The sequence below is a fragment of the Gossypium hirsutum genome, chromosome A01 (assembly GCF_007990345.1).
Source record: "Gossypium hirsutum isolate 1008001.06 chromosome A01, Gossypium_hirsutum_v2.1, whole genome shotgun sequence".
Lineage (NCBI taxonomy): Eukaryota > Viridiplantae > Streptophyta > Magnoliopsida > Malvales > Malvaceae > Gossypium > Gossypium hirsutum.
The window spans coordinates 5,832,137-5,844,773 of record NC_053424.1 but is presented as its reverse complement, the minus strand read 5'-3'; the positions used below and the strand labels follow the sequence as shown (position 1 = coordinate 5,844,773).

The window sequence follows — 12,637 nt, the reverse complement described above, 5'->3', positions numbered from 1 at the left end:
TAAAATTTTTTAAAATTTTTTAAAAATATAAAATTTTGAATTTTAAAAAACATTTTGAATTTTTTTGTAAATTTTGTTGAGAGAGATCAATTTACTCATTTTTAAATTTGATAGGGACCAAAATGATATTTACACTAATCTATTATTCGAATCATTCAAGTTATTCGAATTGTAAAATTCAACTCGAAATTTAAATTACTTATTCAAATTAACTCGAATAATTCAATTCAATTAACTTAAAATTTAATTTAATTTTTATTTATTCAAAATTCAAGTAAGTATTCAGCAAAATTCAATGCTGTTAGATAAAGAATTATTTCATCTAATTTATTAAAACTCAAAAATACATAATACATGGACAAAACTACAAATGACTCTATAATTAAAAAAGAAAATCATGGCGACAGAGATTCCACAGAAAAGGTGTTCAATCAGCCACCGATGAGCAAACATCTGTCTTCACAAATTCTGTCTTCCTCAACGATATTTCTTGAATCTCCTAAGAACTCTGTTGCCTGCTCGTTGAATCATCCCAACAAGCCATTTTGGTTTCCCAATTGTCATCATGATGTATCCAGCTGAAAATCCAAAAACCATTCCACATCCATAACCCATCATTACAAATTTCCAATCCAATCCAAATGCAGAATCAACTTCCTCTTCCTCAAAAATTTCTGGTGGTGGTTCACTACGGCCGCAGCTTTTTGAAACGGGAAACCCACACAGTCCTATATTGCCTGCGTAGGAATCGTTGAGAAAGGTGTTGAATTGTTTTCCCTGAGGTATGAGCCCAACGAGCTGGTTCTCTGACAGGTTTAACACTTCAAGAAAATTCAAACCAGCCAACTCCGAAGGAATCTCCCCAACAAGCTTGTTGCAAGAAAGATCTAGCGACTCAAGTGCTACCAAATTCTCCCATGAGGAAGGAATATGACCGGTTAAGTGGTTGTGAGAAAAGTTGAGCACCTGGAGAGAAATAAGGTTTCCAACTGTTTCTGGAATTGTTCCTTCGAATTTGTTGCTTGACATATCGATGGCTGCAAAAATAGTTAGAATTCTCTCTAGCACAATGTCCTCACCTTTCATTGTGAGAACCATGGAATCGGTGTAATATTGAAAACGATCTCCCATATAAGCCATATCAACATCGGCCAAACCCATCATACCTTCAAGACTCTTGAAGAAAGTTGTTGGCAGATAACCAGAGAAATTATTATGGGAGAGGTCTAAGATTCGCAGACTTGAGAAATAAGATTGGTTGTCTGGATTGATTACTTGACCATGGAAATTGTTGGAGCGCAAGACAAGCACTTGTAGCGAAGGAAGATTTCCCAACGAATAGGGAAAGGTGTCATTTATCTTGTTGTTTCCAAGAATCAACACTTCCAAAAGAAGACAGTTGGCCAAGGATGTAGGTAATGGCCCATCAAAATCATTGTCGTTGAGATTAAGTGTACTTAACATATTGTTTTCATTAACACAAAAATCAGGGATGTTTCCATGAAAATTATTCGCATGCAAATCCAGGTAAGCAATATTTGCCAAGCCTGGACATTTTGGAATTACTCCACTCAAGTTGTTATAAGACAAGTCGAGAGTTGCATCAATTTCTGAATCGCCGAATTCGCAAATCGAATATGGAACTTCTCCCGTCAATTTGTTGTTTGAGATTGAGAAAATAGATGTGGAAGGCGGTGGTACTAGAAGTGGCCCTTCTAGCAGGTTGGAGTCAAGCCTAAGAACATTTATATTCCTCCATGGATAAGATTCTACAACCGTCAACAAATTGTTAGAAAGATCAAGAGTCCCTAGGTTGCTTCCCCAAGTTCTTTCTTGTTTGGTAATTTGGCCTTGAATGCTGTTGTTCGAAAGGTATAACTCTCGCAAACTCTCTTGTATTGTCAAGAAATTTGCAAATTCAGTTAGATTACATGATGACAATGACAAGTAATCAAGATTTGGCAAGAAAAGACTAAGGTTGCCATTGTTGCTCAGGGATAGCAAACTGTTGTGTGACAGATCCAATCGTGGAAGTTCTTTAAGCTTCACAAACATATTTGCTTCAATGACATGGATTCGATTGTTCGAAAGGTCTAACTCTCTCAAACCTTCTAGATTCCGTACAAAATCTGGAAAATCAATGATGTCACAAGAAGAGAGGTTTAGTGACAAAAGATTAGGCAAGGAGTAACTGGCCTTGCTTTCACTGGTAGATGATAGCAAAGCGTTATTTGAGAGAGTAAGAGACTCAAGTTTTTTGAGCTTTGATAGTTTGTCCAACTCAAAATTTCCACTCAACTTATTGGAGGAAAGATCAAGATAAATAAGGTTCACAAGTAGGGCAATAGAACCAGGAAGTGGACCCTCTATCTCATTGTTCTGCAAATAAGCCTCCTCCAATGGAGCAACCTTGTCAAATTGGTCAATTGGACCAGTAAGCTTGTTATTACTGAGCCTCAACAAAACTAAAGATGGAAGAGAAAACAACCAGGACGGTACCCTGCCACTGAGAAAGTTGCGATCAAGGTCTAGAATACTAAGTTGTGAAAGTTCACTTACTTGAGATGGAAAGGAACCAGCCAACTTGTTTCCTGAAAAATCTACAAATTGAACTTGTCTAAGGTTAAAAGCAGAAACTGGCAAAACGCCACTAAGGTTATTATCGGAAAGATCTAAATATTTTAGTGGTGTGAGGTTGCCAACAGATGCTGGAATTGTTGATAAGTTAAATTAAAAAGGGGTTGAAAAGTCAAAAATGGTGGGAGGTGCAATTGGCACCGAAAGAAAAAAAATAATTGGCAAGTTGTTTAAAGTTGAAAGGGATAATTGCAATTTTGGTCCCTAATTTTTTAGGCCATTTGCAAGTTAGTCCCTGAACTTCAACTATAAATAGGCCTAACCATTTCTCATTTCAATCATCCCAACCAATCTTTCTCTCTTAGTTTTCTCTCTTCTCCCATTTGAGAATTCTTAAGGAATTCTATTTGTTTGTAATATTTAGGAGATAGTAAAGTTATCATCTGGTGTTAGTGCCCGAGGACGTAGGTATAATTTACCGAACCTCGTTAAAACTCTTGTGTTCTTTCTTGTCCTATTTTTCTTTCAATATTTGAGGGTATAATAGTAGTATTTAATTGTGCTATTAAATTACTATAGAAGGGATATTCTGACTAAGGAAAGACTTGGTATTTAAGAGATCCATGTGATCCACCTCTCTTCCCTGGGAATTGAACTTTGTGTGATTTTTTAGTACAATAATTTACACGCTTCCGACCCTATTGGAACAACAAGTGGTATCAGAGCCGAAGGTTAATCATAGTATGCTCTGTGGTTGCAGTTTAAACTGATCTTCCACATCAGAAAAGATTTCCTTAGGTATATATTGAAAGATTATGGAGAAAACGGTCGGTGTAGGAGCTTCAACATCGTCCATGTGGACAAGACCGACAATTGCAAATGCAAGACTGGCCGTGGAGATCTTTGATGGCACAGGCCATTTTGGTATGTGGCAAAGTGAGGTTCTAGATGCCCTTTTTCAGCAGGGTCTAGACATTGCCATTGATGAAGAAAAAACCAGATGATGTACAGGAGAAAGATTGGAAGGCGATCAATCGGTTGGCATGTGGCACAATTCGATCATGCCTTTCTCGAGAGCAGAGGTATGCTTTTTCAAAGGAGACTTCTGCAAATAAGTTGTGGGTGGCACTTGAAGAAAAATTTTTGAAGAAAAACAGTCAAAATAAGCTCCACTTGAAGAAAAGACTGTTTCGCTTCACATACGTCCCAAGTACCACAATGAATGATCACATCACCAAATTTAATCAGTTAGTCGCTGATTTGCTGAATATGGATGAGACATTCAAAGATGAAGATTTGGCTTTGATGCTGTTGGGGTCACTTCCTGAGGAGTTTGAGTTCCTAGAAACTACTCTACTTCGTGGCAGGAGTGATATATCTCTGAGCGAAGTCTGTGCGGCCTTATACAGTTATGAACAGAGAAAGAAGGACAAACAGAAAAACTCAATCAGAGATACAGAAGCTTTAGTAGTCCGAGGTCGTTCATACACTCGGAAGAAAACTCAAAAGGGGAGATCAAAGTCAAAGTCCAGACTCGGGAAAGATGAATGTGCTTTTTGTCATGAGAAAGGCCACTGGAAGAAAAATTGTCCAAAGCTGAAGAATAAGGGAAAAGCTGCTGTAGATGCTTGTGTTGCAAAGCATGATACTAGTGACTCTGAACTATCACTAGTTGCATCATCATCGTCGTTCCATTCAGATGGGTGGATATTGGATTCGGGTTGTACCTATCATATGTCCCCTAACCGGGAGTGGTTCTCTGATTTAGTAGAACTAAATGGAGGAGTTGTTTATATGGGCAATGACAATGCCTGTAAAACTGTTGGGATAGGTTCAATCCAATTAAAGAATCAAGATGGATCAACCAGAGTTCTGACTGATGTTCGGTACGTGCCCATTTTGAAGAAAAATCTCATCTCATTGGGAGCCTTGGAATCCAATGGTTCAGTTGTTACTATGAGAGATGGGATTTTGAAAGTGACATCTGGCGCACTTGTAATATTGAAGGGCATCAGGAAAAATAACTTGTATTACTACCAAGGTAGTACAGTTATTGGAGCAGTCGCTACAGCTTCCGGTAACAAAGACTTGGACTCAATGCAGTTGTGGCATATGAAGTTGGGACATGCCAGCGAAAAATCCTTGCAAATTCTGGCAAAGCAAGGATTGTTGAAAGGTGCAAAGGCTTGCAAATTAAAATTTTGTGAGCACTGTGTTCTGGGAAAGCAAAAGAGAGTGAAATTCGGCACTGCTATCCATAATACAAAAGGTATTTTGGAATATATTCACTCAGATGTGTGGGGGCCTTCCAAAACACCTTCGTTGGGAGGAAAACACTACTTTGTTACTTTTGTTGATGACTTTTCCAGAAGAGTTTGGGTGTATACCATGAAAATTAAAGATGAAGTGCTTGGAGTTTTTCTTAAATGGAAAACTATGATCGAAAACCAGACTGGCAAGAAAATCAAGCGGCTTAGGACGGACAATGGAGGGGAATATAAAAGTGATCCGTTCTTCGATGTGTTTCAAGAGTATGGTATTGTTCGACACTTCACAGTTAGGGATACACCACAACAGAATGGAGTGGCAGAGCGTATGAATCGAACATTGCTGGAGAAAGTTCGATGTATGTTGTCCAATGCTGGGTTGGGCAAGTAATTTTTGGCTGAGACTGTGACATACGCTGGCCATCTTGTTAATCGTTTGCCATCATCTGCATTAGAAAGAAAAACTCCTATGGAGGTATGGTCTGGAAAACCGGCTACAGATTATGATTCCTTACATGTGTTTGGATCCACTGCATATTACCATGTGAAGGAGTCAAAGTTAGATCCGAGGGCAAAGAAAGCTCTCTTTATGGGAATCACTTCTGGAGTGAAGGGATTTCGTCTTTGGTGCTTAAGCACAAAGAAAATGATCTGTAGCAGAGATGTTACCTTTGATGAATCTGCCACATTGAAAAAGGTAGCAGATAAAGATATTTAGATGAGCAATACTCCACAGCAGGTGGAGTGTACTCCAAAACAGGTGGAGTTTGAGCAGATGGGGATTTGCCCAGTTAATAAGTCTAATTCTCCAGCCACAATGGAGGAATTAGAGGTTGAAGAGGTTCTGACCCAAGAACCACTAAGTACACCAGAACCAGTTGCAGTTGCAAGGCCACGGAGAGAAATTCGTAAACCTGCTCGATTTACTGATATGGTGGCCTACGCCCTTCCCGTTGTTGATGATATTCCTATCACTTATCAAGAAGCAATGCAAAGCTTGGAAAGTGATAAATGGAAAAGCGCCATAGATGAAGAAATACAGTCTCTCTGGAAGAACAATACTTGGGAGTTGGCGCAATTACCGAAAGGTAAAAGGGCAATCGGATGCAAGTGGGTATTCGCAAAGAAAGATGGATCTCCTAGCAAGAAGGATATTCGCTACAAGGCAAGATTGGTAGCTAAAGGCTACGCTCAGAAGGAGGGAATTGACTATAATGATGTATTTTCCCTGTTGTGAAGCATTCCTCCATTAGAATTTTGTTGGCCTTGGTAGCACAGTTGAATTTGGAGCTAGCTCAACTTGATGTTAAGACGGCTTTCTTGCATGGTGAGTTAGAAGAGGAGATCTATATGACTCAGCCAGAAGGATACACAGATGCTGGTGGTAGAAATTGGGTTTGTAAGCTTAACAAATCGCTATATGGATTGAAGCAATCCCCGAGGCAGTGGTACAAGCGATTTGATAGCTTTATGAGAAGGCAGAAGTACACAAGAAGCAAATATGACAATTGTGTGTATTTGCAGAAGCTGCATGACGGATCTTTCATTTATCTACTCTTGTATGTTGATGATATGTTAATCGCTTCGAAGAGCCAAAATGAGATAGATAAGCTGAAGGCTCAGTTGAATCAAGAGTTCGAGATGAAAGATCTAGGTGAGGCCAAGAAGATTCTCGGCATGGAGATAAGTAGAGATAGACAGAGAGGCAAGCTTTGTTTGAATCAGAAGCAATATCTGAAAAAGGTATTACAATGTTTTGGTGTAAATGAAAACACAAAACATGTAAGTACCCCACTTGCTTCTCATTTGAAACTTAGTGCTCAATTATCTCCGAAAACTGAAGAAGAAAGAGAATATATGGCGAAAGTCCCATATGCTAATGCAGTTGGGAGTTTGATGTATGCGATGGTGTGTACGAGGCCTGACATTTCACAAGCTGTTGGAGTTGTGAGCAGGTATATGCATGATCTTGGAAAAGGACATTGGCAAGCTGTGAAATGGATTCTACGGTATCTTCGAAAAACCGTAGATGTTGGTTTAATTTTTGAACAGGATGAAGCACTTGGTCAGTTTGTAGTTGGATATGTTGATTCTGACTTTGCTGGTGATTTAGATAAACGTCGTTCAACTACGGGGTATCTGTTTACTCTTGCGAAAGCCCCAGTGAGTTGGAAGTCTACCTTACAGTCTACAGTAGCTGTGTCTACTACAGAGGCAGAATATATGGCAGTTATAGAAGCTGTTAAGGAGGCTATTTGGCTTAATGGATTATTGAAAGACTTGGGAGTTGTTCAAAGTCACATTAGTCTATATTGTGACAGTCAAAGCGCTATTCATTTAGCGAAAAATCAAGTCTATCATTCAAGAACCAAGCATATCGACGTAAGATATCACTTTGTGCGGGAAGTCTTTGAAAAAGGAAAAATTCTACTTGAGAAGATTCCGACAACAGATAATCCCGCAGATATGATGACCAAGGTGGTAACAACAATCAAGTTTAATCATTGTTTGAACTTGATTAACATCCTGAGAATTTGAGCACCTTTAGGTGTATGGCGCTCGAGAGCGCATTTGGAGGCACTACAAAAGATAGCTTTATCGAATTTGGGGAGTTGAAGGAAGTGTGTGAAGATGTGATTATCCTAATCAAATCTTCAAGGTGGAGATTGTTGATAAGTTAAATTAAAAAGGGGTTGAAAAGTCAAAAATGGTGGGAGGTGCAATTGGCACCGAAAGAAAAAAAATAATTGGCAAGTTGTTTAAAGTTGAAAGGGATAATTGCAATTTTGGTCCCTAATTTTTTAGGTCATTTGCAAGTTAGTCCCTGAACTTCAACTATAAATAGGCCTAACCATTTCTCATTTCAACCATCCCAACCAATCTTTCTCTCTTAGTTTTCTCTCTTCTCCCATTTGAGAATTCTTAAGGAATTCTATTTGTTTGTAATTTTTTGGAGATAGTAAAGTTATCATCTGGTGTTAGTGCCCGAGGACGTAGGTATAATTTACCGAACCTCGTTAAAACTCTTGTGTTCTTTCTTGTCCTATTTTTCTTTCAATATTTGAGGGTATAATAGTAGTATTTAATTGTGCTATTAAATTACTATAGAAGGGATATTCTGACTAAGGAAAGACTTGGTATTTAAGAGATCCATGTGATCCACCTCTCTTCCCTGGGAATTGAACTTTGTGTGATTTTTTAGTACAATAATTTACACGCTTCCGACCCTATTGGAACAACAGGAATTGGCCCTCCTAAATGATTAACAGGAAGATCCAATATCTCCAGAGATGTAAGGTCACCAATTGAATCAGGCAGTTCCTGCAAATATGACAATGTTACTTGCAGTGACTTGAGGGGAGCACTCCAATTTGTCTTTGGGAACTTGAGTTCAAGATAATTACTAGAAACACGGAACTTTTGTAAGTAAGGAAAGCGGAAAACATCTTCAGGGAACTTTCCGTGCAGTTCGTAATTATTCTCGAGGACAAGAGTTTGTATGTAAGAAGATATGTTAAGGAAAGAAGTAGGAACAACTTGAGACATATTAACATCTGAGAGGAGAAGGTGTCATAGTTGTGTCAAGTTTGCGACCATATTTTCAAAGACATGCCCTTCAAACATCAAACCATACATGGATAAATCAAGGGATAATAGTTTAGAAAGGCGTGAGATTTCAGGTGGAACTTTACCAATAAAGCTCGACCAGGAGATGTTTAGATGGGTCAAACTAGTCAATTGACCAAATTGGGATGCTATAGGGGAGCGTCTGAAATCATTCGCGGCAAGGTTAAGCTGACGGAGATGGCGGAGGAGGAAGAGGGTGTTGTTAGAGGGGAAAGGGCCAAAAAGGCAGCTGAAACTAAGATCAAGGGCAATCACATTCCCTGTTTCAGTATCACAATTAACTCCATCCCACAAGCAACAGTTTGTTCCTTCTTCCCAGGAGATTGTCTTAGCCCTGAGTATAGATGGTTGGCTAAAAACGGAACAATCAATGGAAAAGGAGCTGTTGAATTGGATTAAGGCAGCACTTTGGTCATGAGGGCAAAACGGTATTGTTAGAGCAGAAGAATTATAGGTAAAGAAGAGGGAAAAGATCACAACATACAATGGTATTAACCACCTTTTCATGGTTTCTCTTAGAGATGATAATGGGAAGGTTGATATGGAACAAGAGTGGAGTGGATGGCATATGTTTATATAAGATTTCAAGCAAACAGCGCAATCATGTTCACATTTCAAACCATTGCATTTATATATTAAAAAAATAAAATTATATGCCAACATAATGCACTAATACACGTTTTCTAAATCATAAAAAATTGAAATTTTTATTAATACAACATTTGGATCATAAAATATTGTTAGTATATGTGAATTGAACATGAAATTATCGATTAAAGAATTTTACATAGATATGTAATAAGTAGTTATTAGGTATGCGTAAAGATTGGTGTGGAAATTTTTATTAGATCATGTTATATGGGGCCTAGCATTGTGAAATTTTGTTCGGACTTGGTCTCTGGGGTTTGGCTTTGTAGAAAATTTTTTTAGGTCTAAAAATGTGGGGACGGGGGCTTAGAATTAGGGAAAAGAAAATCTTAGTCCGACATGACAAGTAACCTAACATTGTAGAAATTTTTATAAGGTATTTATTTAAGGGTCAAGCAATGTTGAAATTTTGATAAGGACTTGTTTTATGGGGACTAGCATGGTTTAAATTTTAGTTTGGAGTTGATCCAACAGGTCATTTTTATTAACTGTTGATTTAAAGGACTGTGGCATTGTTGAAATTTTTGTAAATGATTTTATTTTTAAAATTTTGATAGTGAGTACATTTTTAATAAATTAAAGTAATTTAATTTCTGTTAATTTAAAAAATAAATAAGATAATTAATCATCAATTATACATTTTTATTGATATATATCTATATGTAAGTTGAGCATACCTTATTTTTTCTAAACACGTGTAGCTCCTAACTTTCCAAGATAGGCAATATCTTCACCTTCCTTCAGTTGGGAGTAGGACACGAAAAGCATTTTAATTGTGGTATATATGTCTAGCGGTATCAAAATCTGTCATTCACTTTATCATATTCATCACAGCATTAACCTGAGAAATGATTACAACAAATTATGTCAACTAGTTTATTCAGATTTTCTTTTTTTTTTGTTTCATTCAAAAAGATTTGTTATAAATATAACAAAAACAACATTCAAAAGAACAATTTACAAATACCACACTGAAATGTTTCCTATAATTGAAAAATAAATACTCGATATCAAAGGTAATATTCACCACTAAACTTTAAACATGTCACCACGATTAATACATACTACTGTCAATATAAAAGCTATTTCATTATCTTTCTGATCTGCCGTCAAGAGTACTACTCTACCCACCTGCTCAATTTTTCTCTCAATATCTAAAAATTTCGTTTGCAACGATCACGGTCTCATATCCTTATTTAGACACCAATTATACACCATCTTTGAACCATCTTCTACAATAAGATAGCTGTTAATCTTCCATCCCATGGATAAGAACAAATCCAATGCTATAAACTTCGCCCCTGCCTCTGCTGAACCCGCATTATTAACTGCAATAGGACTCGAAAATAAACCCTGAAACTACTTTAATCAAATTGGTATTTCGCTTAGTAAGATTATCATTTATCCTCTTCTGCACTGAGATGTATAATGACATATAGTATACCCTACACGAATCAAATTCAATTTTCTCTTGAAGATAAAATTTTTAGCATTGGGCACATCATATTTTTTATACCTCTTTTTGTCTTGTCTTCCATCAGGTTAGTGATCTCCTTTCCTTTGACAGCTTTGAATTTTTTCATGTTGGTGTCCTCAACATTGATGTGAGTAATTAAGTTTACAGGTGAGAGCCACTTGTGCTTGTTTTTACATTGTTGCTTGCAGTCACCCCATGATTGAGACGGCTTTTCAATAAGCAGTCCACACTTCTTTCAAAGTTGTATTCTCGAATTTGAGGTCCTCTAACTGTTTGTAGTATTCATTAATTTATACATGAGTGTCTCTGTCCTTAGTCATCTCCCACCCATAATATTTTCCTATAACAAATTTATGTTTAAATGCATCGTCAATAGTATATTTTCACTATATTCTCACGTACAAGGGGAAATCTATTGATTTTCACTACTGTGCTTTCAGTAAACCCTTCCTTCTACCAATAAAATAAAAACGTTTTAGTCTGCACAATCCAACTTAAAACTCGAGAATATCAATTAATCTAGGGTTAAGGACGATGTCTACCTAAAATCTATAGATAAGTTCCTTTGGCACATGTTTTAGACACCAATTTCTTAGCTTAAAATTCTCTCTTTAATTTAGTCTTTATCTTTCTTAGTTTTAGTTTATTTCTGTTTTGTCTTGTTTTATTTCGGAAGATCTGGTCTGTGAATGTAATCAAACGCTGTGAATTTACTCTCATTCTTAATACAAATAAGGTTATTTTTCCTAAATTTTATATTTTATATTTTTGATTCGCTAATTATGTTTACCATTTGTACCGATTCTATATTGTTTATGAAAACCATGAGGAATTAATCCCTCTATGAGGATTAGCGAGTGAAGGTATGATGAATTGACTATTTTGTAGGGCTACTCAATGGATCAACCTTTCGAGAAAGGAAGAACGTAGAATAAATCTTAGGCACGACAACCTTAGGAAGTTATTAAGGTGGAATTAACCCAAATTTGGTATGACTCATCCATGAACACCTTAACCCTGAGCCAATCTGGATTTTGAGGTCGGAAGATAAATAGTCTTTGTTGATGTGTTATTCTAGTGGATGTATTGAAAGATCCTAATAGGATATCGACCAGTTAATTGATAAGAAGCCCAATGCGACAGTTAATACGGATTACCGAAACGAGCTAATCATCCATAATCATAATCAGATCCGATTAATTTTCTTTTTAGAATTCCTATTATTATTATTTGTTTTTATTATAAAAGACCCCTAAAGACCCTTATTCTTTTTGTTTCGTAATATAGCCTAAATAAAGTACTAATGAGATCTTATTGTGCTTAGGTTGAAATTAATCGTGCTAAGCTTCCTTTGGGTACCAACATTAGAATACTTGCTAAAGTGTTTCATTGTTACAAATCAAAGTAGTCCAAATTAAAAGAAAAATATCGTTCCCCTTTGATAGAATTGGATTAGGAAAATGATAGAAACTAATTGAGAGCCGAATCAATGGTTGTGAAAGGGGTTGAAATTTTCATCTCAATCGCCATTGACTTTGTTTTTAAAACAATTAATTCCAATGGTACTATATTTCTCTAAAATATTTAATTAAAATTAATCCATAATATATTGGCAAAAAATCATTGTTGAAGTTTGAAAAAATAAATTTTTTATTAGCAAAGTTATAAATTTATTTTATTTCATTGTATTACAGTTTATTTATATATCTTTAAATAAAAACAAATATCAACAATTAAATAATTTTACTCTAATAAAACTAAACAAAAACAACAAATCATTAACTTAATAGAAAATAAAGATATCATAGTTGATTTTAAAAGGTTGAAAAATGTGTTCAATAATTTTAGAAATGACTTAAATCGTCCTCAATATGCGTTTTTTAAAATTATGTCTCTAAAAAATTTTAGGGACAATTATTGAAAATCATCTCATAATTAAGGATGAATTTCATCCCAAAATTTTAAGGACGAATATTATCTTCAAATTCATCAAAACATACCAAAATAATTAGGGATGTATATTAAACTGATGATATGGAGG

General features: G+C 36.2%; 1 protein-coding gene across 1 annotated transcript; it reads right to left on the bottom strand.

Annotated features, from left to right (window-relative positions):
• Positions 1-261: 261 nt before the first annotated feature.
• On the bottom strand, positions 262-8,390 carry LOC107917213 (receptor-like protein 33). The gene is made up of 2 exons (XM_041077635.1): positions 8,071-8,390; positions 262-2,617 (listed from the first exon to the last, which is right to left on the bottom strand). The coding sequence occupies exons 1-2, from the start codon at positions 8,388-8,390 to the stop codon at positions 478-480; spliced, it is 2,460 nt and encodes an 819-aa protein (XP_040933569.1). The 3' UTR covers positions 262-477.
• Between the last annotated feature and the right edge of the window lie 4,247 nt (positions 8,391-12,637).